At 42.3% G+C, this 21,934-nt stretch overlaps 1 protein-coding gene across 1 annotated transcript in view; it reads right to left on the bottom strand.

Annotated features, from left to right (window-relative positions):
* Positions 1–21,934, bottom strand: part of LOC119008483 (guanine nucleotide exchange factor VAV3) — a 99,930-nt gene that overhangs the window by 12,212 nt on the left and 65,784 nt on the right. Inside the window, exons 16-25 of the mRNA XM_037078829.1 lie at positions 19,228–19,329; positions 16,824–16,915; positions 14,791–14,813; positions 13,317–13,335; positions 10,352–10,482; positions 7,566–7,631; positions 6,887–6,921; positions 6,568–6,684; positions 4,018–4,105; positions 3,257–3,386 (exon numbers count right to left, since the gene is read on the bottom strand). Of these exons, the coding sequence (XP_036934724.1) occupies positions 3,257–3,386; positions 4,018–4,105; positions 6,568–6,684; positions 6,887–6,921; positions 7,566–7,631; positions 10,352–10,482; positions 13,317–13,335; positions 14,791–14,813; positions 16,824–16,915; positions 19,228–19,329 (803 nt within the window). The remainder of the gene's footprint in view (positions 1–3,256; positions 3,387–4,017; positions 4,106–6,567; positions 6,685–6,886; positions 6,922–7,565; positions 7,632–10,351; positions 10,483–13,316; positions 13,336–14,790; positions 14,814–16,823; positions 16,916–19,227; positions 19,330–21,934) is intronic.

The following is a 21,934-nucleotide window of genomic DNA, read 5'->3' on the forward strand; positions in this document are numbered from 1 at the left end:
GCCATTGCAGTTAGAATATCGGTTGTAACTATGAATGAGAGAGTTTTGCCTTTCCACAAAAACTGTCCAAAACGCATACAACAAACGCATGAACATTAATTAGCAGTCTTCCAGCAGTGCTCGAGGAAGACAGGAATCAAAACAAGAGAGTCATTTAAAAGTGAAAGAGAGAGAATGAAGTGTGCACACCAGGAGGAGGAGGCTGCCTACGAGACAGAGGACCACACCGGAACAAAACAAATTTGGACTGAAGCTGTCTCGTCTTGTGATTTGAAGCAGCGTCTGAACAACAGGCCTCGCCTAAGAACAAGCAAACAGCTCTGTACAATCTGTTCACATCTCTCCCACGTGGAACAAGATCGTCAGCGAGCCAGGACTTTTTTTATTTTTTTTTTTCTCTTCCTTTCTTTACCCTCCCATTGCACGCAGTGGCATACAGGGTTCAATTGAAATCTCATTCTCCCACTGAAGTCATATATTTTCCATTAACCAACTGATGGGCAATGATGCTTCGCCCAGCTCACACACTGTTTAATACCTTCTCTTCTGGCATTGCAGGAAACATTCAGCCTGTGTGGAGTGAACGTGGATTTTTTTTTTCTTTTTCTTTTTGCAGAGCGAACAGCTCTTCAGTCTTGGAGGTTGCAGACAGATAACCGCGAGTCTTTCAACCTCCTCTTGACGGCTTTTCAAACGTATTCCCAGCTGACATCATCAGCCAAGCCAATAAAAATAAAGCCAACAGGAGCCTCTTGAACTTGTTCACCTTTCTGCTCTTCAGACAATGGGTTTCGAAACGAAATTACATTAGAAGAAAATACTGTTTTATTTTCAGTGAATTATCTATATTCATTCCTGAGTTGGCAGTTTGACAATGCTCCGCTCTCTTTTATCTGTTGCTTCACTTCAAACTCAAACATCACCTCATTAAAAACAAAGATCAAAGTTACACACCCAACATCTGTTAAATCTCAAGTCAGAAAGGGTAAAAAAAATAAAAAATAAAAAAAAATCTCACTCGAACACCTGAATTTCAAGAGGAATCAGGTTAGTTAGTGTAATGACAGACAAAGTCACACAGTTAAGGAGGAGCGGCAGCTGCATGCATAAGTAATCGCATTCCAGTGAAGCTGCGCTCCTCCGAAAAGTGTGACAACAGCTGCTTTGTCTCGAGGTGTTGACAGGTTTGTTTATACGAGAAGAAATGGCTGATTCTTACGCAGGTGAAAAATATCACACAGCTCGAAACTTCACCCCGGCAACTGCTAGACGGCACAACACAACATCAACCAGAACAAAGTTTGCTTGTGCTGCCTTTGTGTTTTCAGCTCCTCACATTACACCCGACTCCTGTGTAATAAAAGTGACTCTTGATTGATGGTTTAATAACACTGAATTATTCCATTAATCTTAGTTAAGGCTTTGCTGTACCTTAAAGTGACGGTTTAATAATGCAATAATATGAAATGTATGTAAATTTCACAAGTTTAAACCTTCATATTATGTTTAATTATTGTTGTTTTAAGCATCATTAAGATTAACAGTTTAATGTATAAAAGGAATTATAACATCTATTGAAGAAATATTACATCTCTTAGGATGTAATAATGACTATCATATGGATGTGACGTAGTACAGCCATATACGATGTCCATCATAGAGACTATTGTGTTATTTTGTGACTTTTATGTGAAAATTGAACATGAAATCATGTAAAAAAAAATGTGCAAAAAGTCACAAAGAAAGATTATATAAACTCATGACTTTGGATAACTCGTTGAGGTCTCTACCAGGACATCTTCCTTCCCTGAAACTCAAATCGATTGATCTTCAGCAAACGTTCAGAGAGTTTTATCGAATCTAATAACATGCTTAATGTATTCTCCAGCCACCGCTTGACAGTTCAGTCAACAAAGATTAGCGTCAGATGAGACCGGACTGTTTTTTAACTGCAAATAGCTCTTGTTAACTCTTTAAAGGCTGTGAAGACGCTCCCAGGTGAATTACAGCTGTGTGCGAGAGAGCTGGTGAGGATGATGGGTAAGAAAGCGGAGGAGGCAGCTGGAGCAGCGGTGGGAGACGTCAGCGGTTCCAGTAACAGCAGAATGTTGCAGGAAACAAACACTATTAGCAATGAAAGGAGTGAATGATCAGCAGAGTGTCAGATCACACACACTGCTTTACCAAGAGCTGAGCTAAGTGCCGATCAGCTGACAGCATGTGAGACTGTCACATGCCTATCGTTTACAGTGTCACAGATAGAGCTGAAAAGATTATGCAATTAATTGCTCGGTCAATTAAGGTAATTTATCCTAATCAGGAACTATTTGGATCATCGATTAAATAAACAGTATGTCATTTCTGCCGCTACACAAAAAGACATAAATATCATCATGGGAGTTTTGTTGTATCCATCTGTTGTGAGCAAGGCAGAAATGTTCACAGACAAACCAATGTTTTATTCACATTGCGCTTAGTGTCGAACGTTTAAAGGTGATCAAACAAGAAATCAAACAAGATTTACCTTAAAGGAAATTGCGTATTCCTCTAGGTTTAGGATAATCTAAATACAGTACAACAAAAAATGTAAGAAAGTTCTGATAATTTTTACATACAGTATTGAATTGCAGAAATTCTACATACTATGTATTTAATATTATTCAAATATGGTTGAGTTTGGACTGTTGGGCACACAAATAAATTATAAGACATCAACTTGGGTTTTGAGAAGACTTTTTTGAGATCGGGATAATGATAATAAAATAATCATTACTTGCAGCATAAGCCAAGATGCAAAAAGCTAAATGCTACCCTCTGAATAAAAAAATTATGTTATTTGTTACTTGTCAAAACATAGTGCTACACGTAATCAAAAACTCCACAGGGTGCCTTTAATGACTCCGAATCTGAACAGAAAGACTAATTGGAGGCGTTCGAGAACCACTGTTAATCATAATTTTATGAAGAGTTGCCCTATTTGTAATTTAGCTCCTGTCCCACTGTATTGTTTGCTGTATTCTAAAGGTCATTAGAGTCTGAAGTGTTGTGTATCATCTGCAGTACTGTTGTAGTATTCTAATTAGAAGGAATTTATTATTCTAGAGACATTTATCTTTAATTCTTTGTCAGTGTTTTTTTTTTTTTTTTTTTTACATTGTCCAGTTGCAACATTATTTGCAACCACTGCTGTATAACAGTGTTTCAGAGTTATAGTGTCGGATAGTTTCCATCACGGTGGCTCTTCACTTCTACTCACTGTTGCTGCCCGACCGGTTCAGGCGGTGCATAGCAGCATTCTCCGGTTCCCGGTAAGGAAACTGCAGCGTGGTGTCCAGACTCCTGAAGCCTTCTCTCAGGGAGTGGTGTTTATAGTACTCAATCAGCTCCTGGACACACACACACAAATTTAACACACACAAGAAAAAGTAAACTAATGGACATGCACTAATTTGTAGCTGTGGTCACTGCAAAATCAATTTGTAAAAAAACATAAATAACACCTTAACAATGTTTTATTTGTATCTTCTTCTAAATGCTACACATGCAGCGAACATCATTAAGACATCTGCCAGATGAAAATCCTTGTAGACTGAATCTCACTGTTACCATGGTACATATGGCTTTTCACATGTTGGAGATGTGGAAAAAAAAAAACATCTGTTTTTCTCACCCAATAAAATGTGCCGATTTATGTGTTATTAAAATGTTAGCGTGACACACACCAGTATTCAAATATTATACTCCAAAAGCCTGTTGGTTTTTTTTAGCAGGGTTAGCACATTAGAGACACAGAAAAACAACAACTTGGTGAACCTTTCCCAATATGTGCCGCACTTATCTATAATGTGAAGCCCTCAGGCCGGTATAAACACGTCTCTAATCATGGCTATTTTTGTGCACACTGCTAAAATAAAATTCAGGTTCTGACACCTCATTAAGTGAACCCCGATGATTTATTTATGAATTGCAGTGGTGGAGTTTAAAAAAAAAAAAAAAACAGGGGCTGAAAAGACTCACTAATATGCTCCTGAACTTCTTGTTCTCCGCGATGTGGAAGCAGCCCTCCTTGGTCAGGATCTTTATGTGCTTCACGTCGTTGTTGTACCTGTGGGCCATTGAATAAGTTATGAGTGTAATTTCCCTCTCTGATCACCGCCATCGATCGGTGGCCGGCCCCTGGCCCCTTGCGGAGAGCGCCGCCATCGCTGTAATGCATAGGGTCCCAGAGGTTTGTGACACGTGAATGATGGGATGGTCAGGAGAAAATGTGCACCCTCCCACCCACATCCTTGTGTTTGCATTAAGAGGGCGGCTAATGGGGCTCTGAGGCTGCAGAAGTAAGGGTTATGGATGTGCAGAAATCTAGAACGTCTATCGCTCAGCGTTGCTCAATCTGTGATTATTCTCATACTCCTGGTTTGGAAGAGGGGCTGCTGTGACACTACCACTAGAGGTCACTAAACATAGAAATGTTTCAATTCTACACCAAGTGGCTATAATCTTTATATACTCATGCTTTTTTTCTTCGACTTCTTTCAATAGAAGTCTTCTTAATTGAACCTTTGGAGAACTTACTCAAACCTACGTGCCGAAATTGTAAAGAGGGGACGTATCCAAAAAAGGGGCCTACCCTATTCTAAATTGCATCGACCCAAACAGACACGAGCAGACAGAGAATTTAAACAGCACGGCAGCGTGATGCCCTGCCAATTACCAACGCTGACTGTGGAAAAAAAAAGCAGCAAAACATTTTTCCCTCCACTTCAAAGTTCCTCTCCAGGAACACTCCCACCATCACAAATTGAAATGTAGCACATTCTAGCGAAGAAAAGTTTCCAATCTCAAAATTGCTGCTTAAAAAAAATAACTTGTAATGATGTGAAAATAGAGACTTCCACAAGAGACTTTTCAATTTTAAAAAATACTAGAACTTTTTTTTTGTAATTTGAAGAGTCACTCTCTACTGTGTGTGACCAGATCTATTCAGGAAGCTGCTTTGACTTTTGAGACATACTCTAAGTTAAAATGTCAGAGCTAACTTTGTACAGAACTGGACTCTCTTGGCTATTTGGACCCAATCATCTAACATCCTCTGCCAGCTTTTCTCTGAATAACGGAATGAGGCAGAGGGCCTTTCTATTGTTGAGTCATACTTTTTTTAAAATTTCGTCATTCCCACATCATATCTTCTCTTTTTTACCCTGCTTCTGTGTTCCACGGGGAGGTTTTAATAACCTTGAACAGTCTAGCAGTTGTTCTCCGCTCTGCTCGGAGCACCTTGTCTGTGTGCACACAAGCAATTAAGACTTCAGCGCAGAAGGAACTTGAAGGCACTGAGAGCGGCCTGTTCTGCGAGGGGGGAAAATGAGTCTGAAACAAGTTAAATGAACTTCAGTGGAACATTTCCGTTGCTCACGGAGAAGCGTACTGGCTCCTCGCGGAGGAAAGTGTTCCAGCTCAGAGATTCAACAGTGAGAGAAGACGTGTCTCTTTTCACTGCCTGCGTGTGCTCTGACGCAGCTGAAGGGTCTGTAGCACCCCCAAGCTTAACCAAGATTAAAATGGCTAAAGTAATAACAGATTGTTTTTGTGGGTTTGAGGTTAAACCACAGTGAGTACTATTACATGTGTCTTAATGGAGACCCTGCTTCGTGATTAGCATCTGGTGCGGTGAGTTTCACACACATCCCTGTGGTCGACCACAGTCTCAGCCTCAAAAGAAAGGCACGTCATCTTGAAAGGGAAGTACAAATCGGCCCGTCAAACTGTGTAGCGCAGCCGGGAGTTACATCTCGTCGATACTGTGGTCTGGCTGAAGGCATCTGATGAAACAAGCAGACAGTTTTTCTCTCTGTCTGCGGCCGCTCTGTCATGTTAACGAGTGATGGTCGAATCTGACGATTCTTGAGAGCCGGCCCCAAGAAAACCCATAACTCTTACTCAGTAATGTACAGTATTATCAAACACAGGTAGTAACCTCTTAGATGGTTAGACAAGATCATGAAAATAAGCAGTGGCGGAAGAGGCATTCAAGCGGATCTATGTGACAATTTGTGGCAATTTACACGAATCAGTGACTTACTGATTGGCCATATGTGAGCAGGTTGTAACGTTACATAAAAACGGTCCTGGTTGCCTATAGAGGACTGTGGATTTGTTTGAGTTGTTTAATGCTGCTGGACTGTGGATTTTCTTTGTGAAGATTTTCAGCAACAGTCCAAAGGATGGGACTTTATGCGCATTCTTGAGCGACTTCATCACGTTGCCAAATATTAGTTTAGAAATGGGACTTCACTAACGACCGGCTTCCAGCACAAGACAATTAAGTTAAATAACAATAATTAAGTTAAAGTGAAAGCAGTACAATAGTAAACATATTGGATAGGTGCTAGCTGGTTAGCATGCTAATTTCGATCAATATCCCTACAACACATTACGTCATCTCTGACATGTCAAAACTCTTATTTCTTCACATTTTTGGTTCATTTTCTACATATTGCACCTTTTTATATTGAGGAATCTACCAATAATCTTCCTTGAACGACTTGATAGACCTGTCAGACGTACTTTATACTGATGGCGTACTCCGTGTACTCTCTGCTGCGATGGCGGACCAGATAGGTGCTGTTGACCCTGTTGATCAGCTCTGCCTCGGCCTGGAGCCTCTCCATTGGCCCCGCAAACCTACAACACAACAGCAGGGAAGACATTAAATTGACCAACCTAAAACTTATTATGGAATAGAGCATGAAGTTGCTGACTGTCCGCATGCCATCGATTACTGCGTAATCAGTGTGATAAGTGTATTTATCTGTACTGGGTGTGAAGACCTTGACCTCCATTGCTTAAACACATTCAGAGTGAGAAAGATGTTTTGTGAGCATACCAAGTCTGAGTGGAGTAGTCGACGGGCTTCGGGACCTGGAGCAAAGAGCAAACATGTGGTTTTGTTATTTTCACCAAGCCTTCCTTCGTCCAACCTCGTTGCAACCTTACAGTAAACTCTCGCAGCTCCGCCGTTCTGTTTTCGAGATGATGTTTTGCTTGTCTGTAAAACAGGTGCTTTTACACTGTACAACCCCAATAAAACAGCTTAATGCTCCTCTTATCTTTACAACGGTGTAGACACGGTGATAACAGTTTGTTATCTACGGAGAGGCTCATTTTCCTGAGGCAGCTGGACGCAGTGTATGAATTTCATTTTATGGAATGGGACATGACAATTCAGCAGTGGAGAGATTTCAACAGACGGAGAACAAAAAAAGCCCAAAACATAATGCACACCATTTCTCCGCCCTCTCAGTTTACCGTAATCTGCACAAAGTATAACTTGTTCCTCATTAGGTATCTTTGCCTCTTTTTGATAAAGTGAATTTCACGGCACAAGGTCCTTGTTCCTTCACATAAAAAAACCCCATGGCCTGGGTTTTTGTTCCCTGGCCAGGTAAACCACACTAGCCAAATCTTCCTCATATCACTGAGCTGCTAGTAAACACCTGTTGTCATATTGGAGCTACAACAACAGGCCCTGAAGTAGCGGGCGAGTGAAAGGAAATGCTACTCACACATGGGCAAGGCTTCACAGCGTCGCTTGGAAAGAAGCCAACCTCTTTCGTCGACAGGATTTTGCCCTGTAACCACAGAGAGATAATTGCGTTATGTACATCTGGCTGGCTCTGTCTCCATAATTCAGGAACAATTAGCTTGTAACACAGAGTGGTGTAAATTTACAGCCCTAGTTAACTATTGTTGAAATAATGGCTGGCAGGAAGAAGGAAAGAGGATGAGTTCCTTATTCCTCCCGTGGTGATGAGTCTTTAAGCTCAGCGCCTTGATTTATCAACACCGGAGAGACTCAGTCCATATAAATAGGGGTTTTCTGGAGGCCACAGTGTGGTTATCTTCCTCTCTCTGACTCATTCGCTGTGGGCTGATGATGCTGTTTTTGTTCTGCGCGATGACAAAATATTTGATTTATACGGGACAATAACTCAGGCACGGATTCCGGAGCTGCGAAGAAAGCGAGACTCCGAAATGAAAAACATTTAGACTTTTGTGCATTTACATTCAGAAATGTTGCTTTAACTGCAACATGAAATTGTTGTTGTTGGTTGGTCTGATATCCTGAGGGGTGAATAAAAAATAAAGTCTCTTAAATGAACACAGTTCTACATTGTGTAAAAAATACAATGCTGCTATACTGCCTTTTTAGAAGTACTTAAAATCACTTTTCCTGCCATTGTATGTCCAAATTATAAAGCAATACACAGGTACATCTCCTGTTTATGTCTGAATGAGCAATCTGTAAACTGCTGTTTTCAGTTTTGACCTTACTTTGAAAACCGTCTGAGCTGAGCTTTTACTATGCTTGAGCTAAGCCTAAATCATGTCTAATGTTTCGGTTTAACCATCTCCTTGAATTGCTCTTTATTGTGACATTTGAAATACTTTCTAATTTGCATTTGTACAAGAAAGCTTTTACCTGTTTGCATTCCAAAGTCTATGGATGGAGTGGGAAAGCACTGATATGGCCACCAGGAAAAGAAGTAAAGCTGTGTTCCGGACAACTCAGAGCAAAACAATTCCCAAACTCCAAGAATAGTACAATGGAACGCCACACAAAATCAGCATTCACACTTGAAAACTAAGTATTTATGAGGGAGCAGTTGTCTGATGTCACACAACAATGGCAGCACCCACTGGGAGGGGGTATGATGTATTTATAAATGACAGTATTTGTATTAGGCCTACAAATGAAGTATTTAGATATGTTTCCAAGTAGGTGAGCCAAGTTTTTTGTGTTACTTTTGGCATCATGCATCTGAAACGCCTCTAGGTTGGACATTGGAAATGAGTTTGGAACTTTGACCAGAATGCAGTATAAGTCACACATGCAGTGGGATGCACAATGGGAGAGGCTAGAAAACTTTTTGGGTTCTGCGTTTTGTTTTGTTTTTTTTGTTTAAGTGAATGGGTGCCATCTTTGAGTCCAGTATTCAGACCTTTTAACACATGTAATCCATGGTCGCCGCGAGCAACCACAGACACATTTGGCAGATGGTCATCAGTTCCTTGTTGATAAATGAATCTAATGTGCTCTGTCTTAAGTTTTGGTTTGCAGAGCTTCAGCCATGCCAGCAACTGTAGCACCAATAGATTACACATGTGCTGTATAAGCCAGACTGGGTTGATTTGATTTGAAAAATATATTCTGAGGATTCCAGGGGTTAATTGAGGGTCCAAGACCACCCATGTGTTGCACTCTGGCGTTTGAGGGGTGCGTTCTCCAATCGCAGCCGTAATCTCCGAGGCATAGGTAGCGCGCTAGCAGCTAAGCCCATTTTGATGGTTTTGTGGCCATCAGCCGTCACATCCCTGCAACATCAGGACATTTCATACGCCCTCGTGGAATGCCCTGCTCTCTGCCGCGTCCTCGCTAAGAGTGTGATAATGATTACAGCTGGTAACATTGACAGAGTAAACAGATGGTTGCTGTTGAATGAAATGAAATTACAGCAATCGATTCTATTTGTCACGCAACCCCAGCACAGAAATGATTACGGTCTGCTGGCCGCAAAGGTGATGGATATTGAATGTTTGCTGAGTGTGGGGCTGTAGCTGCCTCTGGTTAAGCTGTTACACAGGGTTAATTGAATTCTGAGTCTGTTTTATCTGTTTCGTATCAAGTATGGTGAGATTTGTTTGTTTCCTCATTCCATGTCTGATCTTACAACCGTGTGTCAATACAATGCCTCCAGTAAAATCTCCCTTTAATTAATGTGATGACTTTTATTCAGCCTCTCGAAGTGACTGCTACGACACTATGCGTGACATTGAAAAACGGCTGTTATTTTTTTTTTCTTCCTCTTTAAATCACGTGTGTTGTCACATAACAGTAATTGCTCTCGTAAGGCAAACGAACATTTCCAGTGTGTGGGAGTTTCCTTATGAGACATGCTGTGCTGCGTGCATAATTGTCAGTGGGTGTTTACATGTTACTAAGAATTCTATTTTCAGATGCAGCTCCTCAAACACAACTGGAATGATACGTTGACACAGTCACCTGTATGAAATGTCCATCTCACAGTATGATGTCTACTGGAACATATATTTAGCTCAAAGACAGGACATTAGCGCAAAATCCATTAAGTAAAAAAATGGACCACGCAGTCTGTACCAGATCTGCCCTCTAATAAAAACGCAGAGCTGACTAACTGATAAATCATCCTCGGCCTGTTACAGAATATGAGGTCAGGACAGGGGTTAGATGGACTGACAGTGCAGGAAATAAAGAGATTTAAATACAGTACGCCCATTTTTCTTGCGATTAAGAGATAGTGTGACCTCTGACCTGCCACCAGGGGCTGTGAATGTCGGCGCAGATTAATTCGATGATGTCACCCGTCTGGATGCTGAGCGCCGGACCAGACGCAGGGCTCGGCACGCCAAAGTAGTTCCTGGTTACCAGCATCTTGGGCAGACCTGCAGGAGACGTACAGTTAGCTTCTGCTTGCTGTTTGCAAAAAAAAAAAGAAAAAGGGGCTTTATGTAGTTTGAACATGACTAAATGAGAAGTGAAATGAGAAATGAGAGTGTGAGATGAGAAGTGCCACAAAGGTGTTTTTTTAATGGACCACAGGTTTGAAAAGAAGTGAATTTAATTGAACTCAAAGCCCCTATTAATCACATTGTAATCAATGTATATGAGTGAAAGAGGACTTCTTTGGCTTGAGCCTGGCTCTGTATGAGTCCATCTACACATCTTTGTGTTTGGGAACGCATGTACTGTGTGACCTCGGGTCAAAATGTTTGCCATTCTAAAGGTGCGTCTTTGCTCCACTAAACTATTCACGGCCCCCATTATAGGTGCTAATGAGAGGGAGTATACATGTGTACACACACTCATGCACACGCACACAAACACACCCCCTGTCACAGGTGTGCTGCCCTTGCAAATCAGTTGGAACTATTATCATATCAGAGATAAGCAGCAGAGCAGTCCAGCGCGAGGCTGGTTGTTAGATAAAAGATACGTGCGTTTCGCTGTGGACACTGCTGCTCCGGGGGGAACGAGTGAGGAAAATTCAATCAAAGTCCTAACTTTGATTAAAACTGGTTCCCCCGTGACATTGACCGTATAAATATGCAGGAAAATAATTGTGTTGTTTTCAGGATAATATTCCTGGTGGTGTTATTGGCTCAATCATCAATTCCCTTCTTTTTTCTTAGCTACATGTACAATGGAAGACCTGACCATAGAAAAGTCCTCCCCTGGTAAATTTGACGTATTCAGGCACTACAAGACGCGTATTCTAATCAAGCCGAACTTGTTTGTTTGAATGACCTCAGCCGGCGCCTTTTGATTCTGCACAATGGCCATCGCTGATCCCATTATTGACCAAGAAATCAGTGAAATTGAATTATAATATGACTATTATGAACCATCCACCCATGCCAAACAAACGCCAACTTCATATCTCATATGCCCGACACAATGAAACAAAATGTGCATATCTCTCTGTGCATTGTGCGCCGATAGTGTTGTTCGGCGACACAATGTGAGAAGACGGAATTCAAGTGTGAGCATGAAGAAAGGCTGGAGCTTAAGGCAAATAATAGAGAAGTCAACAACACTGTATTGAAAGCTAATACATCTATATCTGCCTTGCTTCTCTTTCACGCTCTGTTCCAGCGCTGCGGCACTGAGGCAGGCAGCCTGACATGTGCTAGCCCGCCTCAATAGGACTTCTAAAGACACAGGGCCATGGAGAATTGAGTCTTGGGGGCATGAATTGCATTCCTATCCTCACAAGGACAAGCCAAGTGTTAGTGCACCTTTGAAAACAGACAAAGAGAGCAGCGTCGAAATATTATGAAACGCCGAGGGCCGGGGCAATCAAATGCCTATTGATTTTAATGCGTCTTCAGTCAGAAATGATTTTCTGCGGCATAATGGATGGAGGGTGGAAAAAATGAGTGTTGAAGCCAGGTTTATGAGAGATTAAAGGGGCCTCGGCGTGGCGTAGGCGCACACATACACGCACGCGAAATTCGAGGGGCTGCCGTGAGTTATTCATATTCTGTCGCAGAAGGATTGAGAGACGGGGAGCTGCAGAAAGAGGGAGGCAGAAACACAACGGCCGCATTTAATGCTTTTACTGTAAACACATCTGTCCCTTGCCATTCAATCCGCTCTGGTTTAGATTTGAATCATCTTAACCATCTATATGAGCTGTCATAATCTCATATTACAAGGCCTCGGGTGTTGCAATAGTTACCCAGGTGCACCTTCCTCTCTGACTGAGCCAGGTAACCTCTGACACCAGAAGGAAAGCAAGCCATGCCAACAGCGCTTCATGCAAAGCTATGGCCACGCTTAATAAACAACCTGATAGATGATGTACAATAAGCATAGCAGTACTTCCTGGTTAGGTTAGTCGATCAGCAGAAAATCTACTGCAAACATTTTGATTCATTGTTACTGTCACTGTTTCTTGTTCTCAAACTGAGACGATTTTCTTCTCCTTTTTCTCTGCTTTATGTTATTAGAAACTGGTTATGAACTAACAATTACTTTACTTTAAGACTATTAAATGTTTGCATCATAAATGACCAAAATAAAGCTGAAAATCCTTTCATTCAAGAAGCTGGAAAAAAAAAAGTTTGATGTTTTTGCTCATCAGTTATCAAAATAGTGGGTGATTAATTTTCTTTCGATTAACTTTTATTTTAACTTCAGACACTTTTACATTCAACTGAAAAGGTCATTAGCAGGCCTCAGCAGAGCAGCAGGAGACATCTAAAACATGCAGGGCGGCGCTCCCCAGATGATTAATGAATGCTGCTTTAGGCTAGTAGATTAACCAATCAGTTGGAAATACAATCATCAGATTACTCAATAATGATAAACACAAAAGTAAGTGCTGGTTGCAAATGTAAAATAAAAGGCGTGACAGCCTCAAGTTGTTTTTTTTAAGATTTCATTATTATAACATGAAGCTCAATTAAATGTTGTGTCAAGTGTGAATCATCTAAATAATAACACACAGTTCTTGGTGAGTCAGTTTTGTGAGGGGAAAGCAACGTTTTTCAAACTGATGTCAGCTGAAAATCGCAGCGAGCTGATGTAGAGCACTTGCACATTTCAACAGTTGCCTGGATTACCAATATACCAAACTCTGGTCATTTGTCTTTGAGGCAGCATTGTCTCTGCATATAAACAACTGCCAGCATGGAGAGAACAGACTGCACTGGAGGGAGAGGAGGATGTGTGCGAGGCGGGGAGGAAGTCTGGTGTTGTGTTCTGAATTTCTCACCTGGATCTCGATCTTTGCCCTGTAAACAGACAGAGAGAAAGTTACACACCGAAAACAGGAGAGCGCTGACACACACACACACACACACACACACACACACACACACACACACAAATGCACACTCACATGAATAGGGAACGTTTTATCAACTTCTCTATCACTAGCAAGCACAAGAATTGCTGCTATGATTTAAGTGTAACCTACATCCCCGTCTGCTTTTCCTATAGTCCACTGAATCAGTTATGAGTTACCCTCCTATAGAAGCGAGGTATGTTTGGATGCACGGCCTGGCGCTATATGAATGCATCCTCCTATTGCTGCACACGCTGTTAGTATTCCAGCCCAGCCTTCTATCTCTTCTATACAGACCTCATGCGGCGGCGGGCCTAACGTGGACAGCGCTGCATTAACATCACATGCGCAGACACCACAGGCAGACTACTGCGTGTCCCGCTGCAGCAGAAATATCTGAAGTTAGAGTCAAAGTAAAACCGGTGTGATTTCGAAAGGGCAAATCCGGATATTTTTTATTTATTTATTTTTTTCATTTCGGTAAAAACATGTGGACAACTGACAGTGACATTCAGTATTAACAACCAAAAAAGAAGACCTCTAATAACGAACTGGTTTGTTGCCAGCTGTTACATCAATCAACAGCTATTTTGATAATGAATTAATCAGTTTGAGGAAGAGAAAAAAAAGTTTAAATTCTGTTTTAAACTGGAGTGTTTTTCACACGTTTTTTGACATTTAATAGACAACAACTAATTAGTGAATGGAGAAAATAGCCAACAGATTAATCAGCAATGAAAATGAGTGTTATCTGCCTCCCTACACAATACTGTTACTGCTGTTAATACTGCTACTTCTACCTTTTGATTCTACAGAGCAGCTGGTGGACAAGTTTCTGCTGCTTAAAAAAAAAAAGTTTGGATTTTGTACTTTGACTTTGTGTTCGGCACCTTTCAGTTCACAAAGAACACGTCTCATTAGTCACTATACAGAGCCCGACACCGTAAACCAACTCGGGGGGCCACGGGGACACTTGTCAGTTTCAACCTCAGCTACGTGTTCCAGCCTCTGCGACGGGACGGTTTTGTTGCAGTTTTAGCCTCAGTTATTGGCATTTCTCCTTAAGTAAACTGTTCTAAGCTCAGTGTAATTTCCCTGCCCTGGGATGCTTGTGAGAACTGCAGCGGCAAAGTACACAACAGTTTTACAAATAAAAAAAAGACACAATTCGAGGTAAAAAATCTGCAAAAACAAGCCCGTTTTTTTTTCTCCTCGCGTCAGGTAGGCTGCGGCGAGTTAAGTCAATTGGAGTCTCCTTGGCAAATAGCTGCAGGAGAGAGCAGTCTTCAAAGTGCAGCAAAGCTTTGGAGAGGAGGTGAGCGGCAGACACAGACGGTATACGCATCAACGCGGACACACACACACACACACACACACAGACACACGCTCAGCAGCAGCTCACCTGAGTTCTGACGGAGCCGGGATCTGAAAGAAGTTTGAGAACAGGCATAGTGAATGACGGGTTAGCGGGTGCACGCAAACACTTGCACACACTCGTCGGTACAAGGCAACACTCCCTCATTAGTGGAGAAGGCGGACGCTCGTGTCTGACCGTGGTTCGCTTTGTTTTGCTGCGCTGCCACTACCTGACAGCCGGGGATAGAGGAGGTAACGAGGCTGGGGGAGGTGGAGAGGGAAGGAAGTGGTGTATGTGTGTGTGTGGGGGGGGAGGCAGACCTGAGGTTTTTGCTCCACCAGTTTCTTTCATTGGCTCCCTGAGGGACAGGTTACACCCCCAAGACACACACTAGCGCACACCTTTGGCGTACACACACACACACACACACACACACACACACACACACACACACTCATGTTCCTGTACCTGCACAAACAGAGCAATTGCATAAGCATACCTCCACACTCACGCACATGCTGGCTGTCAGAGAGCCACAAATATATGTGCTGTACCTACAGTACCTACACACACACACACACACACACACTTCTCTCAGTGGGACTGTTGTTCCTCAAGTGAACTTTGACCCCTTACGCAAACATCTGTCAAGGGAGCTGATAACAGAGACAAACGCAGGTAAACAACGTCTTATCTCTGACACATAAATACACACTCACACAAGCGCACACACACGTATATGACCCTCTACTATGATCATGTGTTTGTGCAGCCCTGCAGGTGTTTTGGCAAAATCTGTTGTTCAGTGTTGATTGGTCGTGAAAGCGGTAAAAGCACACGTCACGGGAGTAACAAATTAAAACGTCTCCCGTCCCTGCTCCTGAAATTGTAAGACTTCTAGAAAATACTGGTGCATGTTCGTGTGCCAGCAGAGGGTGAGCACTGCACAGAGTAATGACGGTGGGAATGCAAACCGACATCCCAGTCTTCACCAGCTCTGCAGCCGCCGGTGTTGCCCAAATCTACTCAGGTACACACTGTGCCCAGGTGGGCCTGGCAGTGGCGTTATTGCCTTTGCAACCTGATAGCGCCGTGACAGATGCCAGGTCCAACAGGAGCTGGCAGCTTGCCACAGGGAATAGAACACACGCGCACGCAAGTGTTACAGGTGCAGGCTGTGCTCGCATGGCTTTAAAAAAAAAAAAAAAAAAACAGCGTGCAGCGTTTCGGTGCTCTGAGAAAAAAAAATAAACGAGCGTGCACTTTCAAGACCTAAAAGAACTTCCCCACAAATAAAAAGAGGGGTTTGTTTTTTTCACCTCTTCGCGCTCTCCATCTCTCACACGCTCACACGCATGCAGAGGACATGCTAAGCTGGTTTCTGAAGACCTTCCTTTCATTCCACACGTCTGAAGTTTTTTCCCTCCGATTCTTTCAGAGCTGTCAGCGCTCCTGCACAGGGAGCTGAGTGACAGATACACAACAGGGGCATAATAAAAAAGTCAGGAGTTTCTTAAAACTCCTCAGTAAAACTACTATTAAGCTTTGGGGATCGGTGCAATGATACACAGTGACAGTTGCCTTTAAGGTTCTCTGAAGTGTCAAACCCACCCAGGGAAGCGGGGGAGCGTTTGAATGAATATCTGCAATACTGATCCAATATTTGGATGACCTTGTTTTGGGAGAAATAAGGGCACGTTTTTGGAAGTTTTTTTTTTATTTATTTGGGCCGAACTCTCCGCTTTCCTCTATTCCGCTCGGTGCGATCCTTGTCAGAAAGTCCCTGTGTGGCGTCTTTTCATCGCAGTGCAACGAATCTCCCTCGAACACATAATTAGTCACATCAGACACTCATGCATCAGGGTCATGCACCATTGTGTATCATCTGTCATCATGCTCACGCTGCTAGAAAAGTGCTATTGCGTTCGTACAATTAGATTTCATATGTCCCTTGAAAGAATTTAGCTCGATGACAAATTGTTAAGAGCAGACTTGCTGCAGACTAGACTGATAAGAGGCCGTGCAATAAAGTGGGAGACTTTGGCCGTGTTTGTGTGTGTAAAGCAGCGATGTGTTACCTGTTTTTCCACAGCAGCCAAAGCGGCCGAGGCATTCTTTATGGGCACCTAAACCGCATTTGGAGCAAAGGTAGCCCTGGTAAAAGATGCCCCTGCAGACAGAGAACAGGGAAAAGTCATTACACGCTTTGCTTGGATTGCACACATAGTAATAGTTGTTCATCAATATCACAAACAGAATGCTGTAATGCTTGGATCCAAGTGGCAGTCAACAGGTTGCCACATTTTCTGAAATCATAGGAGGGAAACCTACAGAACATCTCTTTAAGTTTTCCTAAGTCCCAAAATGGTGTATCCTAACATCTGTCCTGCATCAGTTCTCATCCTGTTGTAAGTTAAAAACGCTCTTTGAACCAATCATAACCAAGGGCTGGCTCTAAGCCCATGATGCACTGATGTCAAAACACACAGTAAACAAAATCAAAGCTCTATTTGATTTTTATGGTCATTTTTTAGAGATATGGTGATAATATTGTTACCATGAATTTGCACTGCCTCAATATTAATGTAGTGAAAATCGGATTTCGTGACAGCCCTAGTTGGAACGCTAATGTACCCTGAGAGGATGGTGAACACATCATACCTCCTAAACAACTGTACTTACTGATATTACTTGATGCCATGTTAAATAAACAAACTTAAAATGTTTGGGTTTTTTTAGGAAAGAAAAGACTGCAAGAATCCAATCAGATTGCAGCTCAACAGCCTCTCGAGAGCCAATCGAGATCTTTGCTATTCCACCGGCCCCCAGGTTGATCCCGTCTACACCTGGTACTCTTTAAGTGGTTGTGTTGGAACCCCCCAGACGAGGTTTGATCACTGTTATCAGGTAAGATAAATCGTATGCAATTAATCCACTATTTGTGTACCCAGCACAATCTCAGTTCAGATATGGGTCTGTCTTGGAGGTCTCCACAGTCGAGGGCTGGATTCCGAATCCAGGCTGTTCCACCTCAGGCAGCTCAGCAGCACCAGGACGCCAGCCAGAACTGAAAACTTTTCTACCAAGTCCAAATCAGGTGCGGCAGGTAGTTAACCCAGAAAAATGTACCAGCTCATATCTGATAAAGACGGAAAAACAAGACACTGACTTTCTGGTATAAACAATGCGCACGCACGTGCACGATGGAAGCAGCAGTGTGTCGTTCTGTGTTTTTTTTTTTTTTTGTCTATTTGCATAACCATCTCAGAGGCCCTAATTAAAATGACATGAAAGTAAAGACTGCTTTGCTCTGCTCTCCAGCTAATCGTCTGTTTAACCTCTTTGAGAAACCTCGCGTGGAGTTAAAGTGCAGGTACACACTGTTATTTTATTTTATTTTTTGCTCACTTCAGAACCGCGGGGTGTGTGTTGCACTGGGAGACGTGTGTCTGAACATGATTTGAACCAACAGGACGCCACTCTTGTGAAACCTTCAGGATTCTTATGAAATCACATGAAAGGAAATATTTTCGGTATACAAACTTCTCCGAGACACTTAACTGAGTATTTGGATGCTGCACGATGCCTGATTAATCATGTAATGCCTCAGCGAGCCCGTGCTCTTGTTAATGCCATCATAAAGCGTGATATGTCTTCTGAGCGTTTTCAATTTTAAAGCACACAATAGATGAGATTAGATATATAAGATGTGGTGTTTTCATATTCTTCCCCACATAAAAATGGTGTTTGGAAGTTTCTTTTTGTTGTAGGATTTATAAAATAGTGTCATATACCCCCAGAATAACATATCGATATCAATATCAGTTGTCATAATGACACCGCCCTAAGGAACAATCACCATCTACAGACGAGCTGGAGAAATAACAAAGCAACATCCGAAAATAATAATCAAACACTGCATTTCAGAGGCTTCTCGAAACCTTCTCTGCATTATTCTTGTTTTTCTTATATCTTATCCTGAGAAAAAAAAAAAAAAAAACGTCGGGTGAATTTCGGCGCCCGGCTCTGTATATTCACAGTGCAATAACCTTGTCCCCTTTCCCCCGTCCATCGCCTTGAAGAAGTGCTGAAGTGTGACAGACATTTTTCTTTGCCGTCCTCGGTAGGTAAAACCACTCAGTCGTTCCCGATGTGAGAAAGACCATGAGGCGCGCTCCTCCTCGGGGATACCATTCAGCGAATTTCAAAAGAAACTTTGTGTCGGGGAAGGCACATGTGCAGAGGAAGAGAGGAGTAAAAGGAAAGTGACGAATAGATTGTTAGGGTACACCGGAGAGGAAGAGGAAGGAGCGGAGGTCTTTCAAAGGAGTCCCGATGGTTGCTTGAAGGAAGAGGGTCCACATCTCATCCCTCAGTCTTTATGTTTGACGATAGCCTTGAAGAGATTTGTGTGCTGCTTCCAGTGTGTGTGTGTGTGTGTGTGTGTGTGTGAGAGAGAGAGAATAATAACTGGCCTCTCACCTCAGCAGCATGTGGCAAGAGTAGCAGGAGGTGATCCTTTCGAAGGTGTGCATTCTAAACTCGTGGAAGTTGCTGTTGGCGTTCTCGGGATGAATGTTGGATCTAAAACAGAAAAGCAACAAACATTAGGTCGCTAAAAACAGATTTTTAAAAAAGGCTATGAAATCTGCTGTTAGGACTGTTGTTTCTATGAAATGTCATTAGACTGAGAACATCTGACCAAATAATCAAACCTTCGCTCTGTTGCATATTTTTTTAAGTAAGCATGCCACTTATGCAAATGTTAGTGCTGTTTATTTCTTTAATGATTCTGTTTTTTCATCACTGAAGTTAACATGAGTATTCTCACCTTTTACAAATGACCACAAATTCATTATCATTACATGAACTATTTTACTGACTGATGGTTAAAGATGAGAGCATTCTGAAAGGATCATTGTAATATTGTCTGTTTTGTATTCCTGGTCATTTATGTGTATCCATTAAGAGAAATCATGGCATTTTGTCGAGAGTATTACCTAAAAGAAGATGAGGTGGTTGTCAGACTTATTGTACGGGGCTGTATTATCAGGACACCTCGTGTGATAAGGAGATTAAACCCCAACATCAGTGTTTCGTGTGGCGCATTTGCCTGGGATAATTGAGGTCTCTATTTCACTTGCACTCACTGGCACTATCTCCTGAATATGATGTCAAGGCTCAGTGTGACTACTCTCTGTTCTGCAGCAGCCACATTATTAACATAGTTTAGCGTTGATTTTCTCTCCGTCTTCATGTGTTCGAAGCATAAACACGCATTTGGACATCATTTAGATCAAGTAGAAGATGCTCTGTGGCTGGACTTGAATATGACAAGCTTGTGTTGCAACTGACCTGCTCTGTCATTACTATAAAAGAACAATTTAGCCCATATTACAGCACAGCTGTTGGCTGCGGTTAAACACATTGGGAACCGTTGCTTGCTCAGTTGTCCAACAACAGAAAATGGAGGTTTGAAGAGAAATACAACCCTTTATTTAATATGACCACATGACCTCCGTGTTTGGTTTGCAGGTAATATGTGGTACAACTTTCCAATACTTTAAGTTCTGGACATGGCAGAATCACACAGGACTAAAATGACAGACATCCTCTGCAATTACATTTAACTAGAGTTCCCCAGGTAACACTATTCCCATGAGAACTGGGCTCAAGACTGTAGATCAATATGCTCAGTGAGGTGATTACATTAGCACTGAATGGGAGAAGAGCTGTGTGACAGGGTTTTTATTTTCACGGTCTGCACTTCCCTCCGTTTGCATTTTCATTGCCTTTAACATTCCGTTGCTGTTTACACTGGTTCCTTGCCTGAGAGCATGACAGGATCACATGCTAATGCAGTTCAAGATGAGACTCAAAACAACATCCTGCTTATGAGCTGACGGTGCCAGACAGTACTGCACTCATCAACCGACTTGAGTCAGAAAATCACAAATCCAGAGGACAAGAAATAATCAAGGCAGAAAAGAAGAATGCAGAACTGCTTTTTTCTTGCATTCAGAGTGCAGTGTCAGCTCAATTTCGAGCGTCGGTGTGTCCTTGAATGCACCACAGAGTTTTCCATACAGTCTCTGCTCATTGCACTTGATTTACTACATGTCAATAACACGACGTGTGCTACTCAATAAAAACCCATTAGATGATGGTCTTGACGTCCAGGATCAGCATGTAAAGCTCCCTCTATCATACATCGGTAAACGCTGACAATATTGTGCTGTGTGTGCTCAGTACGTAAGAGCCCTTGAACACACCTATTCCATAAAATGGAAGAAGACCAGTTAGACCAAGCTGTAAATTAAACACTGACCCCTATAGTGAGTTGTAGCAGAAGTTAAAGATGAGCCCGTCAATTTAAAGGGCAAAAGTGTTCTTCTTGCAGCCAACAAACTCAGGAACATTTCACTGATACAGTTCTTTGAAGTGGGAAGGACAGAATTGCAAGTAGACAGGCGAGGTCTGCTTGAAATGAACACAGGAGGGTTTCTCTGCCCCCCTGGGACATGGATGCATGTGTGTGCGCGATTGATGTGTGTGCGTACATTATGTGTGTGAGAGAGAAAGGGGGAAAAAGAGAGGATTTACCCAAGTTTGCCTGTGGCGCAAATGTTTATTTCAAATCGTAAGAGGTCTTTCCTTTTGTTTTCTCACCGTTTCAACAGCTCCGCATGATGACATTGCTCCGCAAGCCGTTTTGCTTGACATGCACAGGTGCTACTTTTTCAATAATTAGTCAAACCGATGCGCTACGACATGTTCTCTAGAATATAGGGCACGCGGCGCTTAAGATGGAGGAAACAGAAACAGAGCTTTGGCGGCGTCCTCTCCTCTTTACTGGGGTCAACCAGTGTATCAGCTTAGTACTGGAGATTGTTATTTTCTAAAAATTGCACTGACAAGATAATCACATTGACAGATAATGACTATGTTGCTATGGTGTGTTCATATGAAAAAAATCTCATGAACTTTCCTTTTTCTTTTGACTTGACATGGAGAAGATGACTGGACTGAAGCTATTAAACCCTCCCGCCACAACTTTCTACAGATCACGTTTGCGCTCCATGGTAGCTGCTTGAACTGTAACGTTGCCTGATGAATCCTTATTGTGATGAATGGAGCGCTCACTCACTGCAGCTTAAGCAACAGTTTGTCTTTGCCTTCTCGCTTTCTG

Source organism: Acanthopagrus latus, chromosome 19 (assembly GCF_904848185.1).
Source record: "Acanthopagrus latus isolate v.2019 chromosome 19, fAcaLat1.1, whole genome shotgun sequence".
NCBI classification, from domain to species: domain Eukaryota; kingdom Metazoa; phylum Chordata; class Actinopteri; order Spariformes; family Sparidae; genus Acanthopagrus; species Acanthopagrus latus.